General features: G+C 42.5%; 3 protein-coding genes across 4 annotated transcripts; all 3 read left to right on the top strand.

Moving 5' to 3' along the window:
* Window positions 1–3,982: 3,982 nt before the first annotated feature.
* On the top strand, window positions 3,983–8,108 carry LOC120034510 (phosphoinositide 3-kinase regulatory subunit 6-like). The gene is made up of 12 exons (XM_038981100.1): window positions 3,983–4,023; window positions 4,282–4,368; window positions 4,483–4,840; window positions 5,120–5,213; window positions 5,342–5,461; window positions 5,642–5,752; window positions 6,335–6,440; window positions 6,553–6,626; window positions 6,865–6,955; window positions 7,053–7,105; window positions 7,408–7,508; window positions 7,661–8,108. The coding sequence occupies exons 3-12, from the start codon at window positions 4,536–4,538 to the stop codon at window positions 7,809–7,811; spliced, it is 1,206 nt and encodes a 401-aa protein (XP_038837028.1). The 5' UTR covers window positions 3,983–4,023; window positions 4,282–4,368; window positions 4,483–4,535; the 3' UTR covers window positions 7,812–8,108.
* A 3,196-nt stretch (window positions 8,109–11,304) lies between these two features.
* On the top strand, window positions 11,305–14,878 carry LOC120034485 (major facilitator superfamily domain-containing protein 6-like). 2 transcript variants are annotated; one of them, XM_038981065.1, is made up of 2 exons: window positions 11,305–11,558; window positions 12,034–14,878. In XM_038981065.1, the coding sequence occupies exon 2, from the start codon at window positions 12,090–12,092 to the stop codon at window positions 13,863–13,865; it is 1,776 nt and encodes a 591-aa protein (XP_038836993.1). In that variant the 5' UTR covers window positions 11,305–11,558; window positions 12,034–12,089; the 3' UTR covers window positions 13,866–14,878. The 2 variants fall into 2 exon arrangements, with proteins under 2 accessions (XP_038836993.1, XP_038836994.1); XM_038981066.1 differs by having other exon boundaries at window positions 11,305–11,498.
* Window positions 14,879–16,105: 1,227 nt separating this feature from the next.
* On the top strand, window positions 16,106–25,361 carry LOC120034068 (bMERB domain-containing protein 1-like). The gene is made up of 6 exons (XM_038980488.1): window positions 16,106–16,184; window positions 20,505–20,628; window positions 23,066–23,139; window positions 23,891–24,005; window positions 25,001–25,071; window positions 25,240–25,361. Exons 1-6 carry the CDS (start codon window positions 16,106–16,108, stop codon window positions 25,359–25,361), a joined length of 585 nt encoding a protein of 194 aa, XP_038836416.1.
* Window positions 25,362–26,090: the final 729 nt, after the last annotated feature.

Consider the following 26,090-nt stretch of genomic DNA (forward strand, 5'->3'; position numbering starts at 1 on the left):
TTGATCAGTGAGTAGCTGTCCTGTATTACTGACGTCTTGTTTACTGTGTTATTTCCATGTATCATATTTCTTGTGTTGATTTCCTGGTTATCTTTATCCTGCTTAGAATAATTATATTGTTCCTTGTTTGTTATATTTTTGGATGCCCCATTCAAACTATGTGATGTTTGTTTTTACTTTCCAATAAGCTCTGATGTATGTGTCTGATTGTGATGGCTGCTCTTTTTATTCCGGTGTATCGGCAGCAGTCTAGCCACATTCCATGTAACCTGTTTCAGAGAGTGTATGAGTGCTTCAAAAGGCTCCTAACACTTCCAGAGCCCTACTGTACTATCGCACTGAGATACACGAGAAGCATAAAGATGGAGCAGATCACACCAGGTACTCATCACTAGCACTTTACACTTTACACAGTGGCATGTACTGTAGCACAAGCACATTTTAATCATATGAATACAGTATACAGTTCTCCAAACATTTATTTACCTTACTCCCTTTGTTCTGCTAAAGCTCCCTCTCCTACAATAACTTCCTCCACAGGAGCTTTGTATCAGAGAAGGGTAATTGCTGAGCAGAGCCTAAGGAACAAACATTTTCCCCATCAGGAAAAGTGAGTTTAAAACACCCACGAACACATCTGCCATCAGAAGATATTTTACACTTCCCACTGAAGTCAGTTTGTAGTCACTAGCAACAGCTGACTAATTTAGTCATGGTCATTTCTCATAAGGTGAGGGTGGGGGATTGTTTGCTCTGTGTGAGCTGTGGTGTCTCTTTCCCTTTCACAAACTGATGCTTGTAAATGAGGACTTTTCCGTCAGCTACTCTGAAGTTGTTCTGTATCCACAATAGCTGTGCTGACTGGCTGCCCCTCTGACTGTGTCCCCTGTAGAGTATTTGTGTTTGCAGACCCGGCTGTGTTCTCAGGGCCCCTGTGGCAGGCGGTGAGGGCAGACCTGGTGCTGGCCAGCCCCCAAAGTGACACACTGGCAAGACGGGTGCTACTGCACACTCTGCAGGCTGGACTGGTGAAGGCCTGTCATGGTCCCATACTGACTCAAGCTCTGGAGGTGAGGGAGGTCAATGGGCTGTGATGATATGATACGTTTGGATTAATTGATTTCATATCTTGGTATTTGTGTGCATCAGATGGATAATGAAATCACGTGTGTGCCTGCGTGTGTGCGGGCGTGCATGTGTGTGTGCCGCAGGATCTAGGAGAAGATGTGGAGCAGTACTTCCAGGAGGTGGTGTTAGCTGTAGAGCAGAGTATAGAGAACGGCGAGGCCGGCCGTGACCAGTACCAAACCAAGCTACAGCACATCTACAGTGACATCCTGACCTCTGCTAACCAAGGTGTGTGTAAAGGAGGATAGGGTTGGGCGGTATCCAGATTTTCCTATCGGCATACTGTCCTTACGGTATTACAGGTTTAGGACACAAGGGGGCACCAGAAAACCCATTGGGCGTCTATTACCATAATGCTAATTAAATTAGCACAAGTCATAGCGAATTTCCATGAAGGCTGCTAGCTAAATATACTAACAAACACAAACGAAAATAAACGAATTGCAAAGACAGGCAATCCAGCTCATAAAGTTATACATACAGTACCAGTCAAAAGTTTGGACACCTACTTATTCCAGGGTTTTTCTTTATTTTTACTATTTTCTACATTGTAGAATAGTAGTGAAGACATCAGAACTATGAAATAACACATATGGAATCATGTAATAACCAAAAAAGTGTTAAACAAATCTAAATGTATTTTATATTTGAGATTCTTCAAAGTAGCAATCGTTTGCCTTGATGACAGCTTTGCTTTTGGCATTCTCTCAACCAGCTTCATGAGGTAGTCACCTGGAATGCATTTCAATTAACAGGTGTGCCTTATTAAAAGTTCATTTGTGGAATTTCTTTCCATCTTAATGCATTTGAGCCAATCAGTTGTGTTGTGACAAGGTAGGGTTGGTATACAAAAGATAGCCCTATTTGTTAAAAGACCAAATAGGGAAAGAACAGCTCAAATAAGCAAAGAGAAAAGACAGTCCATAATTACTTTAAGACATGAAGGTCAGTCAATCAGGAAAATGTCAAGAACTTTGAAAGTTTCTTCAAGTGCAGTTGCAAAAACCATCAATCGCTATGATGAAACTGGCTCTCATGAGGACCGCCACAGGAAAGAAAGACCCAGAGTTACCTCTGTTTCGGAGGATAAGCCCAAATAAATGCTTCACAGAGTTCAAGTAACAGACACATCTCAACATCAACTGTTCAAAGGAGACTGCGTGAATCCGGCCTTCATGGTCAAATGCCTGCAAAGAAACCACTACTAAAGGACACCAATAAGAAGAAGAGACTTGCTTGGGCCAAGAAACCCGAGCATTGGACATTAGACCAGTGGAAATCTGTCCTTTGGTCTAATTAGTCCAAATTTGAGAGCTTTGTTTCCAACCGCCTTGTCTTTGTGAGACGCAGAGTAGGTGAACAGATGATCTCTGCATGTGTGGTTCACACCGTGAAGCATGGAGGAGGAGGTGTGATGGTGTGGGTGTGCTTTGCTGGTGACACTGTCAATGATTCATTTACAATTCAAGGCACACTTAACCAGCATGGCTACCACAGCATTCTGCAGCAATACGCCATCCCATCTGGTTTTAACTTAGTGGGACTATCATTTGTTTTTCAACAGGACAATGACCAAACTCACCTCCAAGCTATGTAAGGCCTATTTGACCAAGAAGGAGAGTGATGGAATGCTGCATCAGATGACATGGCTTCGACAATCACCCAACCTCAACCCAATTGGGATGGTTTGGGATGAGTTGGACCGCAGAGTGAAGGAAAAGCAGCCAACAAGTGCTTAGCATAGAGAATCTCAAATATAAAATATATATCGATTTATTTAACACTTCTTTGGTTACTACATGATTCCATATGTGTTATTTCATAGTTTTGATGTCTTCACCTTTATTCTACAATGTAGAAAATAGTAAAAAATAAAGAAAAACCCTTGAATGAGTAGGTGTGTCCAAACTTTTGACTAGTACTGTATATAGGTAGGAGCTACCGAATGTCATTTTTCTTGAGTTTGGACATTTTATAAGTGAATGTGAATGAGAGACATTGTGCAAATGAACAAAGTTTTGATGCATGCTTGTTTGAAGGAAGAACAGTTCTGGCTCTGGAGCAGCATGTGTACACACTGTGTCTGTGTGGAGTCACGATAGCATAGGCAGCTGTACAGGTTTCTTAAACACGGCAGAAAGCTAACACCATATGATGCCCTGTCACCTTATTAATTCAGCCACTTACTTAGATAACGAGCAAGTTAAACTTAGGGGTCGGGTTAACGAAGAATTCTGCGTTTTTCACGAAGAAAACTAAAAACGCATAAGAAATACCTTGATGCGTTTTATAAACGCAGATATAAAATGCTTCTTAATGTCGATTCTGCTCGGCATCAGACTAATTTTGTGCTTCAGTTGCACTTCTTTACTCGGATGAGAATTCACAAAAGGGCATTCTATCAGCAGACAACCTAGCCTACATTTCTCAGATAAAATGCTAGATTAACTTCAAAGGAGTTTCCTAAAACATTAGGAAATGTAGCTGGCTACATTCTTTCTATGATAAACATTAGAAATATGTTTTAAAAGACCTTGATTTTTCATAGTAAGCTCATTTAGTTGTGTGGCTGCCAGCCAAATAGTGTTGCACTTACATTGTCATTTGATAAATAATTAACCTATTTTCTTACACTAATGTATTTTCTGTGAAGGAAAACTACAGTTGCACGCCCCTGATCACTCTTTTGAAGCAAAAACACTGTTGCCTTTCAAAGTGAAATATAATACCCGTGTCAATACACAGCTGGACTCACCTGCTCCCACTTTTACCCTTTGTGCTATTTACAAACAACCACGTGACTGGCTTAACTGTTCTGGGGAACTACGGTAAGCTTCATAATGTAAAATAGTGTGACAGGTGAAATGAAGAACGCGATCTGCTTTATCTCCTAAGGTATTGCATAAGTTTACTGCAGGTATTTACTTAAAGAGTAGCTACAAATATTAAAATGTATTGAAAACCTTCAAAGAAATAGTTTAAACAGTATTGACGGTATTGAAAAACCATCCCGTGGCCATTTCTAAATACCCTGGCATAACGGTGTATATGGTATACCACCGAAGGCTAAAGGAGAATAATGAAAGAGATTTGCTGATTGTGACAAATAGGATATTCACTGTTTATTGTGTTATGTTCACTCTCTCTGTTCAGACCCAAAGGCCCGTGGCTCTCTTTCTAACACTCCATTGCCCTCTCCAGAGATTCACTTCCACCTGTGGACAAACGAAGAGGAGCTGTGTGAGTCAACATTAGAGAACCTTAGTTTCTAGGGTATTATAAAGACTTAAAAATTCTGTCAAATCAGACTAATAGATAGTGTGGCAATCTTGAATCTTTCATATTTTTCTATAGGGAATGAGCTGGTGAACTTCACCCTAAACGTTTCCACCTCTGAGCGGAACTCTATGTACCAGGAGGAGGAAGAGGAGGATGTTTCTAAGAGGGTTTCCCTCCTGTCTGTTGATAGTGGAATAGAGAAGGACCTGTCTGACATGGAGGAGCGGGAACAGAGGAATCCATTCACCCGGTCATGGTCACCGTGTTTCAGAGGGAGAATGAAGCCAGAAGACAAAATGGCTCAGGAAAACATCAAGGGGCCCACCAGTAGCACCCCTCTCCCTAAAGAGGAGGGGAACCATACCGCACGCATTGTGATGATGGGAGACGACAGGGTGCTGGGGAGACTGGCCAAGGCGTATCACTCCATCCGGTAGGAAGTACTTCTACTGTCCCTTAATGTCCCTTAATACCTAGTTTCATCCTCATACATGTGAAATTCTGTTTTTATCCAAAGTGACTTACAGTCATGCGCGCATACATTTTTATGTATGGGTAGTGCTGGAAGTTGAGCCCACTATCCTGGCGTTGCAAACACCATGCTCTACCAACTGAGATACAGAGGACTACTGTACACTGTAATTACACTGTAATTCTGACATTTAGAAATGTGTGTGAACTGTTTTACAATGTGCATTGCTTTTGTGTGCAGAAAAAGGGAGGCAAAACATCTCATCTTGACCAAGAGATTGAACCTACAGATATACTACATCCCTGTCACTGATGAGCCTATCGTCAATTCACCTGTGAGCAATAATCCAGTCCAAAATCCAATAATACCAATAATGTAAAATAAACATCCATCTCATGCTGCACATGTACAGTAACCGGTATGATTTGCTAGGTTATGGAACCAGTCTTTTCTCTTTTTCAGGAAAGCACATCACAAGTTGGAGACAGGTTGTCTCTAGCCTCGTTCTTAGGAAGGGTCGATCCCTGGTACGAAAGCAACATCAACAGTTTGGGAGCCATGATTCCAAAGCTGGCAGGAACGGTAATGAGTACTAATACATGCATTGTTTTATAAAGTACTCTAATTCTGATCATGATTGTCCAGAAAGATCCATCAAATGGGTTCAAGGATACCTAAATAGAAAGGGGTTTTAAGAGAGAAATAGACATCCAGTCATGTCACAGTGAGACCTAATACTGTGTCTACTATGTGCCATTGCAGCAGTCCAGTCACAGCAGGTCATCAGAACCCAATCACTTCCTTGTGGACGTCCTCTCCTACTACCTTCGCTGTGGCCTACAGCCTGTCCACTTCACACTCTACTCTGTCAAGGTCAGCTCCCTGAGATACATCCACATGTCATAGTCACGTGTGTGCGTGTGTGTTAGCAGCAGGATGATACACAAACATATGGCCGCCCCTGAATAGTTCATACTGAAGAGTTCATAGCCCAGTATAACATAATTATTACGGTTATCATCAGGGGTTAAATTGGGAATTTGGAGGTTGGAAAGCCCTACTTGATGAATGGGGGGAGCATTATGGTTAGGGTTGAGGCTAGGTTTAGGGTTGAACTGGGATGTGGACATGGGGCTAGGATTAGGGTTGTGGTTGAGGCTAGGTTAAGGGTTGAACTGGAATGTGGACATGAAGCTAGGGTTAGGGTTGCTGTCATCCTAGGGTACCCAAGCCTTTATCCTAACCTTGGTTTATCATACTTGTATCATACGTTTTATCCTACTTTCTTCTTTGGACCTGTAAATTGCTGGAGCTTGGCTTTCCCTTTGACCCAAGGTGCAAGAGCCCTGCTTCGAGTAGCTCCGGCTCAATTTAACCACTTGTTATCATTAAGAAAAAAAAAACACAATTTCTCCCTAATTTGAACTTGTTCTTGTTGCCCTGTTGTGTTTTTAGATCTCTGTCTCTGGCCAGACTGGCAGCCCTGTGGACGAGGTGTTTGTGTCCCACCTGGATGCTGAGTTCCCGGAGTTTAAAACACTCAGAGAAAATCTAAGACAAGGTACTGTTGTCACAACTGTGAATGCAGCATGAACCGTGTTGTCAGGACAGGGACAGAAACTAGATCGTCCTGTTACTGCTTCTGTTGGTGATTGCATAATGTCTCTCTGCAGAGAGATCTAGTAGGCGACGAACAAGGAAGACACTTGGAACCTGTGGAGCGGTGGTTTCTATGAATTACAGTAAGGTACTTTCTGAAGGCTTTCTTCCCTATTTGTGTTATAGAGTATTTGATTAGTGGTTAGTGAATGTGTTCATGCTTGGTTAGTGTAGTCACAGTATCATTGGAATAATTTAGGAACAAGTAGTACACGTTTAAATGAAAAGTAACAACTATGGAAATATCTAGATATCCTTTAAATCCGTATGGCATAATGTCTTAACTACAGTACCAAATGTGTCTGTGTCTCAAATGCTTTCTGCAGGTCTCCTTGAGCAAACAAGAGGTTGTCCAGGGAAGGTCAGTCATGACATGTGGAGTGGTCATCAGTGCAATCTCACCCAATGAAACAGAAGGTTTGCGTTAAAACATGCCGTAACTACCTAGCGGTTCTCAATGGCAACTTGGTTTCATTACCTCAAATCAACAATTTGTCATCCCTACTTTCCCTAGGTCTTGATTTCCTCACTGTCAATTTTGACAGTACAAATCCAAGATGCTGCACGGTAAGGATATTTCTGAATGTGTGATAATAAATCATTGAGACCCCAATAACACCATATGGAAAAGTACTAATACTGTCAGTCAGGCAACACAGTGCCAGATGTGGTTTCTTGATCTCATCCTCATGTCTCACCTCCAAAGTAGATTATTGATTAAGGCAATTATATATAATGGTAGAGGTTTGATTTGAGCCCATAAATGCAAAAAGGGTAGGCATACAGTACTGCAGTTTGGAGTAACATCCCACAATGATTTTTGCTCCTAACCTATCAGTATATTTAATTTGACCATGCTGTGTTGACAGGAGATCAGAACCCAAAACATTAAAATCAGAATCCTGGAGGATAAGACCTTCACAGTCTGTCTGGACAAAGACTGTCGCAGGAAATACACACATGTGCAAAGGTCAGAGATCATACTCATCAGCAATAGAATGCCATGATGCTCTACCATCTCTACTATTGATGAATGCTATACAGTAGTTATTTAGTTGTCTTTTACAGAGAATTTCCCTGGGCTCAAACTGTAATAACTAAGTAACCAACACTCTTTTACAGCATTGAGATCTCTCCATGTTTGGATCCAGGGTATTGCCTCCAGACAAGTTCCAAGTTCAGTGTGGGAGAGGAGAGGGAGGCGGGGTTGAGCAAATACATGTGCAAGATCCTGCCTCTGCCAATCAACACCTTCACTGGCATCAACCACTGAGGGGATTTGATTATTTAGCTCGGGCTCTGTTCCGGGCGTGAGCCAGGTGCTCTGCTCTGGCCAATGGCGAAGTAAGCTAAAAACAACGTCGGTTATGCACGTGGAGTAATGAGTAGGATTCTGTGTTTTCGCATGCGAAAGGGATTTATTTTGATTAAAAAAGTGTTTTATCTGCCTTCCCAATGAAATCTAGTTTGAAAATTCAAACATATATTTTATGAAAAGAGATGTTGTATGTATTTTTTATTTATTTTATTATGATCCCCATTAGCTGTTGCAAAAGCAGCAGCTACTTTTCCTGGGTTCCACACAAAAAATGAAACATGACATAATACAGAACATTAATAGACAAGAACAGCTCAAGCACAGAACTACATAAAAAAACTTTTTGAATACACACATAGCCTACATATCAGTACATACACGCAAACTAACTAGGTCAAATCAGGGAGAGGCGTTGTGCCGTGAGGGGTTGCTTTATCTGTTTTTTTAAAACCAGGTTTGATGTTTATTTGAGCAGTATAAGATAATGGCTCGATATAATACTATACACTTTCTTAAATTTGTTCTGGATTTGGGGACTGTGAAAAGACCCCTGGTGGCATGTCTGGTGGGGTACGTGTGTGTGTGTCAGTTGTGTGTAAGTTGACGATGCAAACAATTTGGGATTTTTAACACAATGTTTCTTATAAAAAGAAGAAGTGATGCAGTCGGTCTCTCCTTTATATCAGTCCTCTGTGTCACGCCTGCTCCCGCTCTTCCCCCCTGGCACTCGAAGGTGCCAGGCTCCCCAGCATTGCGCACTCCTGCCATCATCATTACACACACCTGCCTTTCCCTCGTCACGCGGATCAGAAATTATTGGACTCACCTGGACTTAATCACCTCTGTCATTACCTTCCCTATATTTGTCCGGTTCCCCACTTTGTTCCCTGCTTCTGCATTAATTGTTGTTTGTCTTTGTTTACATGTTTGCTGACACTGTTCCTGTTCTGTTCCTGATAAAATGTTTGACTCCCCCTACCTGCTTCTCATCTCCAGCGTTGGTCATTACACTCTGACTACAATGAAGAGCAAGACGTGCCGCTCTGTTCTGGGCCATATGTTTTGAACATGACAGTTTACAATCTAAGGTAACGCCAAGTAATTTAGTCTCCTCAACTTGTTCAAAAGCCACACCATTCATTACCAGATTCAGCTGAGGTTTAGAACTTAGGGAATGATTTGTACCAAATACAATGCTCTTCATTTTAAACATGTTTAGGACCAGTTTTATTACTGACCACCCAACAGACTGCAACTTTTTGTTTAGGGTTTCAGTGACTTCATTAGCTGTGGTTGCTGATGTGTATATGGTTGAATCATCAGCATGGAAACACATGCTTTGCTTAATGCCAGTGGCAGGTCATTGGTAAAAATAGAATCGAGTGGAGGGCCTAGAGAGCTGCCCTGCGGTACAACACACTTTTACATATTTGACATTAGAGAAGTTTCCATTAAAGAAACCCCTTTGAGTTCTATTAGATAGATAGCTCTGAAGCCACAATATGGCAGAGGCTGAAAAGCCATAACACATGTTTTTTTTCAACAACAGGTTATGGTCAATAATATCAAAGGCTGCACTGAAATCTAACAGTACAGCTCCCACAATCTTATTAATTTATTTCAACCAATCATCTGTAATTTGTGTCAGTGCAGTACATGTTGAGTGCCCTTCTCTATAAGCTTGTCTGTTAATTTGTTTACAGAGAAATAGCATTGTATTTGGTCAAACACATTTTTTCCCCCAACAGTTTGCTAAGAGCTGGCAGCAAGTCTGCTGTTAGAACCAGTAAAGACTCTTGGGTATCTGAATTACCTTGGCTTCCCTCCAAGCCTGAGGACAAAGACTTTCCTCTAGGCTCAGATTAAAGAGATTAAAGTGGCTATAGAGTCAGCTACCATCCTCAGTAGCTTTCCATCTAAGTTGTCATTGCCAGGAGGTTTGTCATTATTGATCGATTAAAAATTATTTTCCCACCTCCCCCACACCAACTTTACAAAATTCAAACTTCCAATGCTTTTCTTTCATTATTTTTTTTATGCATGAATATGATGGCTCACTGTTCATTGTTGGCATTTCCTGCCTAAGTTTGCCCACTTTGCCAATGAAGTATTCATTAAAATAATTGCCAACATCGAATAGTTTTGTGCTGAATAAGCCATCTGATTCAATGAAAGATGGAGTTGAATTTGTCTTTCTGCCCATAATTTCATTTAAAGTCCTCCAAAATGTTTCATATCATTGATCTTGGCTTCATAATACAGTTTCTTCTTCTTTTTGATGCGTTTAGTCACATAATTTCTCAGTTTGCAGTAAGTCAGATGTGCAGCCAGACTTATTAGCCACTCCTTTTTCCTCCTCTCTTTCAACCATACAGTTTTTCAATTCTTCATCAATCCATGGATCAATCCATGGAGCCTGAACAGTTCTAACAGTCAGTTTCTTAATTAACAGGTACATGTTTATCAATAATTGGAAGAAGCAATTTCATAAATTCATCAAGTGCAGCATCATTAATCACATAAGACCAAAAAATATTTTTTTACATCATCCACATTTAAAGTCACAGCAAAATATTTTGTATGATCTCTTATATACTATTTTAGGCCCAGCTTTTGGAACTTTGGCTTTCCTGGATATAGCCACTATATTGTGATCACTGCATCCAATGGGTACGGATACAGCTTTAGAACAAAGATGTACAGTATTAGTAAAAATGTGATCAATACATGTGGATGATCTTGTTCCTGTAGTGTTTGTAAACACCCTGGTTGTTTGTTTCTGAGTGATGCAACATGTGCCTAGTAGACAACATGACGGAGCAGATTACTGTTCAATTTGAGAATTGCACTCATTCCCTCACCACTTTTGCCCATTCACATCATGGGCCATAGACAGGTGCACTGTGGTTCAGCTTAATCGATGCCAATGCCTAGTAGTGTGGGTGGGGTTCAACAGGCACAGAGCTGTCACTCCTGTCTAAAAAGTGCAGAGATATTCTTGAAACACAACTGACTTTTGTAGTTTTCTGTAACACAGCATACTGACTGTATAAAGACATATTTATCAGTTGTATATTTCCATGCAAATTCCTGATGGACAGTCCAGTGAATGGTTGATGTTTTGAATGTATTTCATTTGGATCGCTTTCTACAGTGCTTGTTTGCAATAAATGTTCTGTTTACACTATGCTATTAAAGGAAGGCACTGTGTTAGTAAACACAGAGGAAATTACTTCTTACATCTTACCCGATTTAAATGTTTAGAATGAATAACATAGTCAAAACTATGTGGATATTTTGTATTAATAAACTATGAGTTCATTTAATCATGTAGTTGTTTTTTTTCTTTTTCCTGTCTCGCGTAGTTGTCATCCTCACGCCCTGGTGGCGCTGCAGACAAACAGCTTAATGCGTGCAAGGTGTACGACTGCTTTTTCAACTACGAAGAGGTGATATCAGGTGGTATGCGCTCTTGAAAACTGTCAAGAACCATATAAGAGACGTAAAAAGTCAGAGACAAAATGACCGAGTACAAAGAATAACCATACGTTAATTAAAGTACTTTCAAAAAGCATAAGTTGTGTAAAACAGTTTACTGTAAAATATGACGTGGACGGAGTGGACATGCTTCGGTTGAAACAGGTGCATTGACTAGCCTCTAACACACCAGCTGCGCTGAAAATGTGATTCATCGTTTTGACGGTAAACCATTGTAGCCTACTGATGTTAGTGGTTGTTTTTGGCTCTATTGAATTAGCTTACAGTTTTTTATTGAAGGTTTGATTAGGGGCATATGGCCCATTTATATCTTTATTTTCTGTGATTTCAGTAATTCTTCGAATATAGGCATTCGTTAGTTAAATAAAAACAAATATGATTACATCCTCAATGTTAAATATGATTGCTATGTACCTATTCTTGATTTTAGTACCTATTCTTGATTTTAAGCTATATTGCATTATTTACCAGGTATTCAAACATTAACCAAATAGTAAATGTACATGTTAGCTACTGTTTGGACAGAAAGCTGTAGGTGAAGATTCATGTGTTGCTGACTGGGACAAAATGGTAGTGTGGGTGGTAGGCATTACACTGCCAACAACACTGGAGCAGGGGCATGTTTGGAATATGTTTATAAGGATTTCTATACATATTATTTTTATTTATTCATTCACAGTGCGTGCTCTGTATGAAGATAGTCTGTGAGACAGCGAGTTCACTTGGCTGGCAGCCATGAAGAGGAACAAGCAGATCAACATTAAGGGTGCTCTAGCCCTCGCCAGCACCTTTCACTTCCTGTATTCTTGTGCCAGAGCCTGCATCCTCCCCTTCCTCACCCTGTACCTCAGATACCTGGGCCTCACTCCCTCCATGACGGGCCTTCTCATGAGCACCAAACATCTCATCTCCCTGGTCTGGAGCCCTCTGGCCAGCTTTCTGTCCAAACACTACAACAAGAGGAGGGCCGTGATTACAGGGTCTCTGGTCTGTTCAGCAGGGGCAGCCCTCGTCCTCCTGCTTATCCCATCCACAGGCGTCGAGACGCTGACCAGTCACTGCAACATCTCTCACCTCAGTGTGAGCTCCACTGAAGAGCTGAGTGACTATGTGCGTGTTGGCAGTGTAATGCCTACCACCCACACTACCATTTTGTCCCAGTCAGCAACACATGAATCTTCACCTACGGAGACAACCAGTTACACTATGTCTTCCGCTGTTTCAATGAGCAAAGCCACAACCTACACACTTCAGCTGCAACATTCCAACAATGTGACTTCTCAATGGTCACAAGTGAATGTATCTGTGGCCAACCACAGTATAGGAGGGGAGAGAAATGGCTTAGAGTCCCACCACGGTGCCTCCAACACTTCACCCACAGTGAGGAGGGTTAGCAGGTCAGCAGAAAAGGAGAAGCAGAGGGAGAAGGATGAGGCCCGCTTAGAGTTCCTGGGAAACCTCAAAGTTATGGACGTCCAGCACCAGCTCTTCTTCATGCTTCTCATCGTGGTGTCGATATGGGAGCTGATGGCCGCCCCTCTGGAATGGACCGTGGACGATGGGCTGTATGAGTATTTGGATTTTGTGGATGCCTCTGATCGTTATAGTAGCACAGGAGTGTGGGGGCTGCTTGGGGCAGTGTGTGGTGTGAGTGGTGCAGGACTGCTGGTAGGCCACCTGGACTGCCTCATTGGCTCACACACACCCAGGGGAGCTGTCCACTTCTACTCCTATGTATCTGTGACAACCCTGGCCGTGCCTGTGGTGGCCTTCCTGCCCCTCTACCTAAACAAGAAGCGTAGTCGCTCCACTGGGCTCTTCAAAGCTTTACAGCTGGTGCGAGGGGACCTCCGTGCCCTGCTGTGTGCTGCCACTACCTTCCTAATGGGGCTGGCGGGGTCTGCGGTGGATGACTTCCTGCTGTGGCAGATGCAGGACCATGGGAGCAGCGAGCTGCACATGGGCCTCTCTTTAGCCGTAGCGTTGCTCTCCCGGGCCGCCTTCCCTCTGCTGAGTGGCCGGGTGTCGAAGCTCCTGAGCCCAGGCAGGGTGCTGCTGGTGGGGACGGCCTGCTTGGCCCTGCAGTGCCTCTACTACTCCTTCCTGTGGTGCCCATGGGCTGCAATACCTGTCCAGGTGCTGAGCTGCTTCAGCAGTGGCGCCCTCTGGTGGGCAGTGCAGGTGCAGTGCGGGGACGTGGCCACGCCGGGCACAGAGAGGAGCGTGAGGAGGGTCTACCAGGCCCTCTCTCTGGACCTGGGGGCAGGGCTGGGCAGCATGGCCGGGGGGTTTGTTGTCCACAGGTTTGGGGTATCTGTGCTATTCAGAGGGGTAGCGGTGATGCTGCTCCTGTGGTGCCTGTTTCTGCCCCTGCTCCAGTGGAAAGCCCCACGCCAACGCAGGATCAACTACTCCCGCCTCCTCGCTGCTGACACCAGTGAAGTGAGCGAATCAGAGTCGGAGCAGGAGACAGACTGGCTGGAGAAAGTCATGGAGGATGACGAGCAATAATAACATGGACAGGAGCATAAATCATTAGACCTAAGGAACAATATGCAACATAATGGAAGGATGACAGTATCAATTCTGCTCCTGGAGGATTCCACCACCACTTACGGACATGTCACTCTTCATTTAGTCTGCCTTCTTGCTGCTCCACAAACTGCTAAGTGAATCTGTCCCTGGCTGGTTTAATTGAAAACCCAGTATTGCTTTTTAATTCTCTTTACTGCAGCTTTATTCATTTAGTGCTAATGCTCTAGCATTCCCCACCTGCCCAGAAGGCGTTTAGCATTCTTCAGTTAAACTAAACACATGGACTGCAAGCCTCACTATTGCACTGGAGGTTGATCCACTGTGAATGCAGAGTGATGATAAACTGTCATTTGCATAAGCTATCAAGAAACTCGGGATAGCAAATAACGGAGAAGAATTAGGTGTGGGCAGGTGACTGTGCGAGTGCTTATGAGTGTTACTACAGTCCACGTTAGGCAGCTTTACTGTTTGTAACATAAGGCCTCTTGAGTGCAGGTGTGGTCTTTGGGCGAGACAAATCCCTGGACTAACAGACTCATCCTGTATGTGTGGTTTAGCCTGCTCTCACATGACAAAGATACTTACTCTCTTGAGTCCACTGTGAAAATGTTATTTTTTGTTCAACTATAATAGAACTCACCCCTTGGGTCAGTTTCCTAACTAAACATAAAGTGCCTCTTGTGTGGGGGAAGTATTAGAAGCTATCTGTTGTTGGTTGCTGAACTTGTAGGTTAGATGGTGTTTGCTAAACCTGTATTTCAAAGGATGTTTGCCAAACTTGCCACAGGTGACATGGCCCATTTTGACCTGACTGTTGTTTCAGCATATCAGCCAGAGACACTAATATAGTTTAGCACCTCTCCCTGAAACCTCTGTCTAATTTACAATGCTTGGCGTGGATATAACAATACATTACATACAGTGGTTGATTTACATGTCCAATGACTAGTAGTATATCAATAAAAATATGAGTATTATTGTGCCTTGAAGACATTCTCAAATATTGATGACTGGCATTACAATACCTTTTGTTTATCTAATGTTTATAGTATGTTTATTGATACATTGTAAGTCAATGCAGTGGACAGTATATGTCAATACCTCACAACAGCATAGTGTCAAACATCAGAAAATGTCTTGTAGTGTTTTTAAAGAACACAAGCAGGAAACCCAATGTCTCTTGTGTCAATATCAATACGCCTCTTAATGTAACAAAGCAAAGGTCAGCAGTATGTGGAACTCCTCTTGAATCTTTGTATTTGGCCTTGTCTGTCATGACTCATGACTGTGGAGAACAGTCAGTTGAGTGATAAGGAGCTGTCAGCCTGAGCAGGCGCCATAAGTAAAATATTTGTTTTTCAACAGGACCAGTCGGTCCCAGACGGTGGTCCTTCTGTTCACGTCCACCTCATACTGTTGACTTACTCACGCACTATCCTGACCTTATCAGCCAGAGATAAAAAATAAAACAAATTGGGGGGGGGGGTGAATTGTCACCTCATGAAATTGACTTAACTCTTTTATATTTGTATCTGTCTGTGGACTGTAGACCTATAGGATACTGCTCTCTATTGATGACTTTAGTCTGAAGTCCCTGTGTGTACACAGCTACTGGATCAGTTTATAGGGTAAGTGACGCTGCCCTGGGCTTGGGGTGCTTCCACCTACTGGCCAGAGGCAGCACTTGCTGCCAGACCAGTCTCGACAGACCAGACAGAGCTGGCTGACAGCCCCATTCAGTGAACACAGATGATGCTTCCTATACAGCAGCACCATCTGCTCCCTCCTCACCAGTCAGTCCTCAAGGGCCCTGCAGGATGAAATCATGTCAGCTCCAGCATAAACTCAATCAGGCATGGGAAATGAATGGTAGAAGCTGATATCACATGTGAATGTTATTCTTTCATTTTTTTGAGGTGGGGGAATATTGATCCCCTCCAAACCTTACCTTTGCAAGTCACAAGGTGGCGCTTCACGTTATACTTCAGTCATTTGACTCGAGCTGTGTCCTTGGTGCTGAAATCACACTGTATTCTGCAAATACACAGCCGACGTTCATCATGTATTTTTCACGTGGTGATGGTGTTTCGTTATGGCCACGTAAATAAATAGGCTGCGCCGTGTAATTACATGTTCAAATAGGCTAAAGTAGGCTAAGGGTATTTATCTGCTACTGATTTATCATTATCAAGCCTGAAGTCGTTCAAACCGAAGAAATGGAAAAGGAGCGAAAATCCTCCAAACAATATGGGTCTTTGGAACGAACCAAATTGGATGGAAAAGCCGATAAGAAGGGTGAGCCTTTGCAAAATGCTTAATTATATACAGTACATAGCATAGAAAGTTGTATATATGCGGGCTGCCTTTATCTATTCTACTGTGAGGTTTTTTGCATGAGGATAAATTGAGTTTGATAGAACGTGGTGCTGAAATCGTAATGTTTTAGTCTATTTTCTTTACAAATATCCAATATGTTTTGTGATTTGGAGACTTTATGAAGATTATATGATACTCAAACTGAGCTCCATCTATACATTGAATACTTGCAATAATTCAGATTAGATCAAAGTGTTGTCATATTCTTCATGGCAATAAGGCTTAATGTTACTCTGGTCCATGTGCTGATCATAAAATGAAACACTTGACTGGGTTAAGGACACTCATTGGTGAGTGGAACAGAGAAGTGATCTGATATTCTTGTGTAATGTCTGTTTTCTTCTTCTGTACTAGTAAAATCATTTCATGAACATAGACCATGGATAATGTTACTGCATTTAGGAGTAAAAGCCATAACGGGAAGACTCGTGACGAAAGATAGATCGATTCGATCTGAGAGTGAGAATTCTTTTCTGAAAAGAGAACTTGGTGCAACAAGGCATAGAACAGAGCGTGCAGAAGGCAGGGGAGTACACTTTAAAATGACATCTGAAGACTGGGGGCAGCAAGGCGACCTAAAGAGCGACTTTGCTTGGAATTAGTAGGCAAAATTATGGAAATCGAGGGTGTTTGAGCTGAGGTTGAAGAAGTATTTTTTTAAACTTCCTCTTAGTGTTTTTGGTATGCAGAGGGGCTCAGTAGAGTGGACTGGTATCCTAAAAGAAGACGTGAAACTGCTATCCTTACTCATTGTGTTACTCTGTCTGTACAGGTTCCATTGTGAGGATATGACTCACCTTTGCCTCTAGCTGTGACTCTTCACAGGCGACACAGGGAGAGACAGTGATGAGTCTCTAAAAAGGTGAACAGGAACGGAGTACAGCCAGCCACCCACAGAGCCCTGGTAAAGCTCTGGTAATCCAAAATGACATTTTGAAATCCAATTGTGAGGAGCAATTTTCACAATAGGGGCAGAATATTGCCTCCGGGGAAAGGCACACACAGCAGGCAACCCACGATCAAAACACAGACGTCAAGCTTGAACTGAGGATTTCTTCAAAATGCGTAATTAGTGAAGATCCATTGATAAAAAACTATCAGGAGCTGCTAAAACGTAAATGATGATGTGTGTGTGTGTGTGTTTGATGGCATTAGCCGTGTTATCCCTGGTGATTTGGCCTCTGTTTTCACCTAATGTTGTCTTTTCTGACAAGGTGAAGTAATTAAGAGCCAATTGCAGCACTGTTGGAGGAGTCATAGCTGGTCTGTGAGGAGGCTGCAGGATGAACAGCAGTGATGCATTACTGGGCTTTCAGTGGGCTGCAGGATTACATAGTGGTGAGGAGTCTACCTGGGTGTCTGGAGGTCAGAGGGAGTTGTTGACTCTTCAGGGCAGTTCACTATGGGAGGTGTCTTGAGTTGTCTCATTAAACTAATGTTAACTAAGAACACAATAGCATTGGATCAGAAAAGCCCCTCTGTAACAATAGACTAAAGAAGAACATCTCAGCCTTTAATCCAAAACTGAGATCCGAGTCATTTGACATCATCAAGCTGCCTCAAATTCCCCTCACTGGTGCATGAATGTATATTGGGCAACTACAACAATAAATCATTTGGAATTAGGACTAGTTTACAATAACTGATAATCATGTAGATTCCTCTTCATTTGGTCAAGAAATGCTCCATCCTACAACAGACGATGGGTTGGATAATTGGAATAAACCATCCATTGCTCAGTATAACGCTCTACAGACTTGCGTTACACTGGCTGGGGATGAGCATGCTCAGTTCTTTCACTCATCCCCAGCCAGTGTAATGCAAGTCTGTAGAGCGTTATACTGAGCAATGGATGGTTTATTCCAATTATCCAACCCATCGTCTGTTGTAGGATGGAGCATTTCTTGACCAAATGAAGAGGAATCTACATGATTATCAGTTATTGTAAACTAGTCCTAATTCCAAATGATTTATTGTTGTAGTTGCCCAATATACATTCATGCACCAGTTAGTGTATGCATTGTTTACGTATGTATTGTGTTTGACAGTTCTAAGCCATTGCAGGTTGAGATGACTATAATGGAGATTATATTCAGTGTGTCATATCATCTTGGGAAACTAGGATCTCCTCACGGATAGCAATCACAGCGCTTCACAGACTATGACCAATGAAACAGACCGGCCCCCTCCTGGCACCACTGCCAAATTAGAAAATGTTAATGAGACTGCACGAGTCTACTCAACTGATGACCTTAACCAGTTCATTATAGATTCTAGAAATGTACTACTCCATGGGTTCTCAGCATCTCTTTCCTACTTTAATTGTCACTGATTCTCAGTCTTCTTTCTCATTGTCTGAGATTATTTCTCATTGTTCATGAAACTCAGACATGTATCAATATCCTGAATTCAACTGTTTAGCGAGATCTGCCGTCATGCCATCCCAGTCTCCGCACCACTGAGTCTCTGCCCAGCCTGGCAGTGTGCCACTCAGAAAGGCACGTTCCCTCCATGCTGTCCCACTGGGGGAGGAAACCCAGGAAGCGTGCTGCACACATGCTGTAATTAAGGCAGGCTGAAGACACACCCACCACTTATGTTGCTGCCATACTTTTTACTATTGTTGTTGTTATTATTATTATTTACCTGGTACCAGTCACTTTCTCATAATCTCTGCCTACATGTACATATCTACCTCAATACTCCAGTATCCCTGTACATTGTACATTTGGTACTGGCACTGACCCTGTATATAGCTTATTTATTTTTTCTTATGTTTTGTTTGAGTTTTTTCTTAGTTATACTATTTTGATATGAATACTTCACTGTTGGGTAGGGCTTGCAAGTTAAGCATTTCACTGTACTTGTGCATGTGTCAAATAAAACTTAACTTGAAAAGACAGGAGTTCTGTTCTGGCCTCTCTTCTATGACACAATCATGTTGTGCTGGGATAGGTGGCGTGAGCAGAATAAGCAGTCATTTGTTCCCATTTTCGTGCTGATGCACAGTACTATGTCAATGTAGCAGTAGAATAACTTGCTAATACACTAAATGACCAAAGTATGTGGACAGCTGCTGGTCGAACATCTCATTCCATTCCATCTCATTAATATGGAGTTGGTCCCCACTGCTGCTATAACAGCCTCCACTCTTCTGGGAAGGCTTTCCACTAGATGTTGGAACACTGTTGCAGGGACTTGCTTCCATTCAGCCACAAGAGCATTAGTGAGGTCGGGCACTGATTTTTGGTGATTAGGCCTGTTTGATGGGGTTGAGGTCAGGGCTCTGTGTAGGCCAGTCAAGTTCTTCCACACCTCAACAAGCCATTTCTGTATGGACATCGCTTTGTGCTGAAACAGGAAAGGGCCTTCCCCAAACTGTAGCCATAAAGTTGAAAGCACAGAATCATCTAGAATGTCATTGTATGCTGTAGAATTAAGATTTCCCTTCACTGGAACTAAGGGGCTTAGCCGAACCATGAAAAACTGCCACAGACAATTATTCCTCCACCAAACTTAACAGTTGGAACTAAGCATTGGGGCAGGTAGCGTTCTCCTGGCATCCGCCAAACCCAGTTTTGTCTGTCTGACTGCCAGATGGTGAAGCGTGATTCATCACTTCAGAGAACTCGTTTCCACTGCTCCACAGTACAATGGCAGCGAGCTTTACACCACTCCAGCTGATGCTTGCCATTGCACATGGTGATCTTAGGCTTGTGTGCGGCTGCTCAGCAATGAAACCCCATATCATGAAGATTCCAACGAACAGTTCTTGTGCTAACGTTGCTTCCAGATGCAGTTTGGAACTCGGTAGTGAGTGTTGCTACCGAGGACAGACTATTTTTACGCGCTATGAGCTTCAGCACCTGGCGGTCCCGTTCTGTGATCTTGTGTGACCTACCACTTCGCGGCTGAGGCGTTGTTGCTCCTAGACGTTTCCACTTCACAATAACAGCACTTACAGTTGACCGTAGCAGCTCTAGCAGGGCGGAAATTTGACGAACTGACTTGTTGGAAAAGTGGCATCCTATGACGGTGCCACGTTGTAAGTCACTGAGCTCTTCAGTATGGGCCATTCTACTGCCAATGTTTGTCTATGGAGATTGTATGGCTGTGTGCTCGATTTTATACACCTGTCAGCAGTGGGTGTGGCTGAAATATCCGAATCCACTAATTTGAAGAGGTGTCCACATACTTTTTTATATACAGTGTATCTTTGTTTTCTTGTTTCCCTTCCAGCAGAGGAAGACATTGTCTCAATGGCGGACTCCACCATCACAATAGATCACATTGAAGGGGAGCTTTTCAGAATCGAGCGGATACGTGATGTTCTAGTACGGAGGGAATCAGAACTAAGATACATGTGAGCATTTTTTAAATAACTATCCAATCACACCAACACTCAGTTTCTGACATCTTTTGGTGATTTATCAAATCCCTCTAGTATGAGCTAGAAGAACAGGATACACATTTTGGGCCTTTTCAGTCTCACACATAACATTCATGCCCTGGCTCCTTGTGGAATGGGTTGTGGTTGAACTGTAGTAGGTTTTCACAGGGCTCATTAGAGTTCCACAGTGATCCCCTCGGACTTGGTGACGCTCCACATATGACAGCATCTAGCGATTGTGCATGAAGGCGAATTCTGTGTAGAGGACAGCAGCGCTTTGCCTGCTGTCCTATTAGTCTACCAGCTCAGCTCGTACACTTGTCTCAACACTGCACATGGACTTTGTTCTAAGAACAAACGGTTTTATACTCTTCTCTGTCTGATCCCCTTGGCTGTAATGCTTCTTCTTCATTATTGTGACATGGGAAAAAGGGTGGAGAGACTAAGAGAAAAGATAATGATGCTGGGTATGGCGAGGTCCAGTTGCTGGGGAGATATGCATACAGTAGGCTACATTCTCACTGTTCCTCCTCAAGACCTTAACTTTCTGGGTTGGAGCTTACATATAAGAAACCCTTTAATCGAAGTAAAACATCCTATGGGATTTCTGTGAGAATCAGTATGATTACTGAACACTAACCCTACTCTACACTAACAATAATCACTATTGGCCTGGTAAACAACCGCACTTCCGCTCACCATTAAGTAGATGAGCACAGCGGCACAGAGAGCTTTTCTCACTTCTTACTGTTTCTGTGATTCCTTCTCTTTCATCTCCAGGGACAGGAGCATATTGACGCCAGTCGCTGCAGAGCTCAAGGTCTTTTCAAGGCTGACCACAGCTCTAACAGAGAGAAACTGAACAGTGATAGCATAATACCTTTGTTCATGTGGAAAAGTAATTACTGTTAGGTTTCTGATGTGTCAAGTAGCTTGTTTCCTTATCTACTTAGGTGGAAGTAAAATTAAAAGCGAACAACATGACATGGTTTACTTATGGAATTAAATGAGAACTCTCATTTGCATGCAGTGCATTAGGTGTATGCAGTTCAGCGTGTATTCTTTAATGCTGTAGGCACCACAAGGTGCTTTATTGTGAACGTGTAATGTCGGGATGCAGCTTCAGTCACAATGACAGGTCAATACAAAGTGAATCCATATGAAAGCACGTACACAGTTTCCATGCAAATAAGCTGTGATGCAGCTACTGTATTGGTCACTCCTATGAAGTGGCTTTAAAATAATAACACATTTCCTGTGCTTAAAGGGCTTGGGGCATGTTTATCTAGGAGTTAATTGTCCTCTTATTGTCCGACGGAAAAGCCCAGTTATCCAGAGCCTCAGTGTCTGACCAGTATTGTTTACTTAAACCTCCCTACCTGAGTCAATTAGTGAAATGAGATATGATGCAGCTGCAGCTCAGATAGATGGGGAGTGACTCATTCTCTGTGGCATCTGAGTTAATTCAGCTAATAAACCCTCAGCCAACAATCATTTCAGTCCACCTGAGAAGAGGAGAAAGCTCATTTAGTTCGCCATTTCCACTGAAGTGGTTTCTGTCTGTAGGATAGGCTAATATGGTTATTGCTATCATGTCTATGTTTACCAAGCTGAAATGGGAAATCGCTTAAATTCTATAGCGTTACATTCTGCTATGTATTTGGCCATTTAAATGTACTGTGTTCGAATCGCTTGTGGAGTCACAAAATGCTATTTTTAAATAAAAGTAATTATCTCTACACTCATCTAGAGTATCTCTCCCAGTCTCCTAGCTCTGCCTGTCAGACAGTTCTTTCACTCGGCAGCAATTATTTTTTAATCGCTATAATTTGCTGTCGTTATATTGACCACGTTCTAATAGAGGAGTTATTGCAGAAGTTGAGGGCTTGAGGAAAGTTATGCCTCAGTAGACAGGACACCTGCAGGGTTGTCTGGCACATTGTGGTCCCAGGGGAAGGGTGATCACATCAGAAGGTCCTCTATGTCACAACCCTTATTACTGCCCAGCAGGATCTGTCTGTCTGTCCTTAAGTGTTAACCCTAGTGTGGGGTTATACATGCAAGCCACAGTGTCTTTAGCGAGACCACTCAACACTGGAGCCAGCATGATTGTATCTTTAAGACTACAATCTCTCCATCCTCTGTATTGAAGTATTCTGTATGGGTTTCAATTGTTCTGTCAATAAGAGCAATTAGGATTGATTCCTGAGTGTCAGACTAAGTGTGGTACAGGGAGAAGAACAGCCACTGTACTGACAGTCGATATGTGACAGGATCCGATTTTCACCTAGTCCTGGGTTCTCTTCCCCTGGGTCATACTAAACGGCTGTGAAGATAGATTGCCTTTGAAGTATATCAATGTGGTTTATGATTGAGAATGAAATAGATTCCTCAATTTTTCTTCCCTCAGGATGGACGACATTCAGCTTTGCAAGGAAATCACACGGCTGAAAAAAGAACTTCAGAAGCTGGTGTCTGTTTCAGGTAGGCTACCATACACTCTTAGAAAAAAGTGTTCCAAAAAGGTTCTTCGGCTGTCCCCATAAGAGAACCCTTTTTGGTTCCAGGTATAACCGTTTTGATTTCCAAGTAGAACCCTCTGTGGAAAATGTTCTACATGGAACACAAAAGGGTTATACCTGTGACCAAAAAGGTTCTATCTGGAACCAAAAAGGGTTCTTCAAAGGGTTCTGCTATGGGGACAGCCAAAGAACCCTTTTGGTTTCTAGATGGCATCTTTTTTGTGTGAGTTGACTCTCTCTGTGTGAGGTGAGGTGTTCAATTCATATTATAGAGAGCACAAACACTCGCTGTGCCAGAAAATGAGGGAATATCTGCATCAAAAGGGCTTATGGTCCAGGTAGTGCTCTAGGAAAACCAATAATAAAAGATTTGCAGGACAAACAAGCAGAAGATTTGGAGCACAACATCCTCATTATCTCAGCTTATCATTTCAATGTTTCAGCCCCAGCCTCTCTCTGAATTATCTCACATTTGGTAGGTTAGATCCAGTGGTAATGCTATCCACGCCACTTTCTCAGTATTATAACAGGAACACCATGCACAGTCATCTGGTGGTTACAGATCCATCAGCCTAAACTTAATTTGCCTGGTGCTTAATCTTGAACTGGAGCTGTATGAATGCTTAATGATTCCTAACATCTATGATTACTATATGAACTGTCTGTGACTGCTGTATGACCACTCCATGACTATACTGTCTGTATGACTCCAGACACCGACAAATCCAATGAGGACCGGCAGAGGGAGGAGGAACTTCTGCAGCAGATCCACAAGCTGGTGGAGACCAGGGACTTCCTGGTGGATGACGTGGAGTTTGAGAGGCTCAGGTGAGTGCTGCCATGATCTTAAAGGCAAGGAGGGTTGGGCCATGTTCTTAAAGGCAAGGAGGGTTGGGCCATCATGTTCTTAAAGGCAAGGAGGGTTGGGCCATGTTCTTAAAGACAAGGAGGGTTGGGCCATCATGTTCTTAAAGGCAAGGAGGGTAGGGCCATCATGTTCTTAAAGGCAAGGAGGGTAGGGCCATCATGTTCTTAAAGGCAAGGAGGGTTGGGCCATCATGTTCTTAAAGGCAAGGAGGGTTGGGCCATCATGTTCTTAAAGGCAAGGGTTACCGTAACTATCCATGTTGCCGAAGTAGCATCTAGTGACTATTAATATTGGTAACTCAGTCATTGTCACCTCTGAGCCATACTGTATCTGAGCCAGTTGGGGAACATTCTTCCATGTCGCTGTCAATGTGAATTAAACCCACACGATCGATCTGTTGAGGTGGATTTAAAAGGGTATTTTTCACTTCTGTGGTTTATAGAGTATTGTATTCTCTCTAGAGGCTGGGCTGAGCGTTGTGTGTTGCTCAGTGTATATTTAGTGTAAATGACAGTGAGTCACACGGTGGAAGCAAGCCCCTTCCATATTGCATTTGTTTACAGCGCTAAATTAGCTGTCTTGCATGTCAGGCATCCCTGCTTCTCTGACTACAAGTCTGAGTGACACTTTTGACAGCTCTCAGAAAGGTGGGTGATACGTGGGGAGCAGATACTTAATAATTTACAGTAAAGTGATGTTGACAGTAGAAAATCATGAAGAGAAAATGATACATTGTTTAAGTGAATTCACACCATCCACACATATGAACAAATGACGGAGCTGTTCGTGTATGCCTCTTTGTCTCTATCCAGTTGTTTGGTTGGTTATTTGTTTATTTTGTGTGTGTGTGCATGCTTATGTATGACTGTGTTTTATGGCAACAGTGGCTGTGAAATATATAGGAAGATTTTACCCTTTGTTAACTGTGCTCATACCACTAAATCTCCTTCAACAGGGAGAGAGAGGAGGACAAAGAAATGGCTGATTTCTTGCAGTCTAAATTCCCAAAGACCTCGAAGAAAAAAGGTATGTGCACATGTGTTACCATAGTGCTGTGTAGTCAAGGTTCAAATATGAAGCTTCCTTTCGTGCAGTTAGTCCAAGACGCATCGAATGAACCAAGTTAAAATATGATAACATTAACAATGCTGATGGTGCTGATGAGGATGATAATGATGTCTCTTTTTTCCCCAGACGTCACAGAGGACCGAAGGATGACCTCCAAAGCCCAGCAGACTTCGTCCACTCCCTTCGTCACCAAAACCGGTCTCACCCTTCTGAAGGAGTGCTGCGGCTTCACATGCTCTGTCATGTAGACTCCTGTCCTGTGGAGAGACGGAGACACTTTGTTGGTTTCTGGATGGGGTTATTTGTGTTGAGTGGGCACATAGAGCTCTCATACTTCGACTATAACCCTAAACATATGTACAGTGACGGTTGGGACTGTGTTCCCATCAATGAATCTATTGCTGGGTCATTGCACCAATTTAGTGCATTTTGAGAAGTGTAACTTGGTAAAAAAAAAACTTTAGATTTCAGCAAATTTTTACATTCTGTAATATATACATGACTGAGTCAAATAGGCTATATATATGTCATATATATGACATATATATAGCCTACTTGACTCAGCCAAGTCCATAAATCAACACATATCTTCTTCATCACCATGGTCAAAATAAGTCTTCTGTTCCGTGACCATGTTTCAATTAACAAACAGAGGTACTATCCTTTGGACAGAGTGAAAATGACAACGGAACGTTTCCATTCTGATATATTCTTTTAATCTGTAGCAAATGTGGGTCAGCTCCTGGAAATGACTATCTGGCCACCCTTGGGGATGGTTGGTGTATATTTGTGGATGTACAAATAAGGAACGCTGTCTGTAAAACCTGTAGTGTGATTTGACACAGTGAGTGACTACGTTTAAAAGCTCTGCAGCAGGAGAATCATTGAGCACCAGGTTAATGGCAATTATCTTATTCAAATAGACCCTGTCCAATTAAAGTAATTAGACAGTATTATGTGTTGCTATGACTGCAATT

Source organism: Salvelinus namaycush, chromosome 41 (assembly GCF_016432855.1).
Source record: "Salvelinus namaycush isolate Seneca chromosome 41, SaNama_1.0, whole genome shotgun sequence".
NCBI lineage: Eukaryota > Metazoa > Chordata > Actinopteri > Salmoniformes > Salmonidae > Salvelinus > Salvelinus namaycush.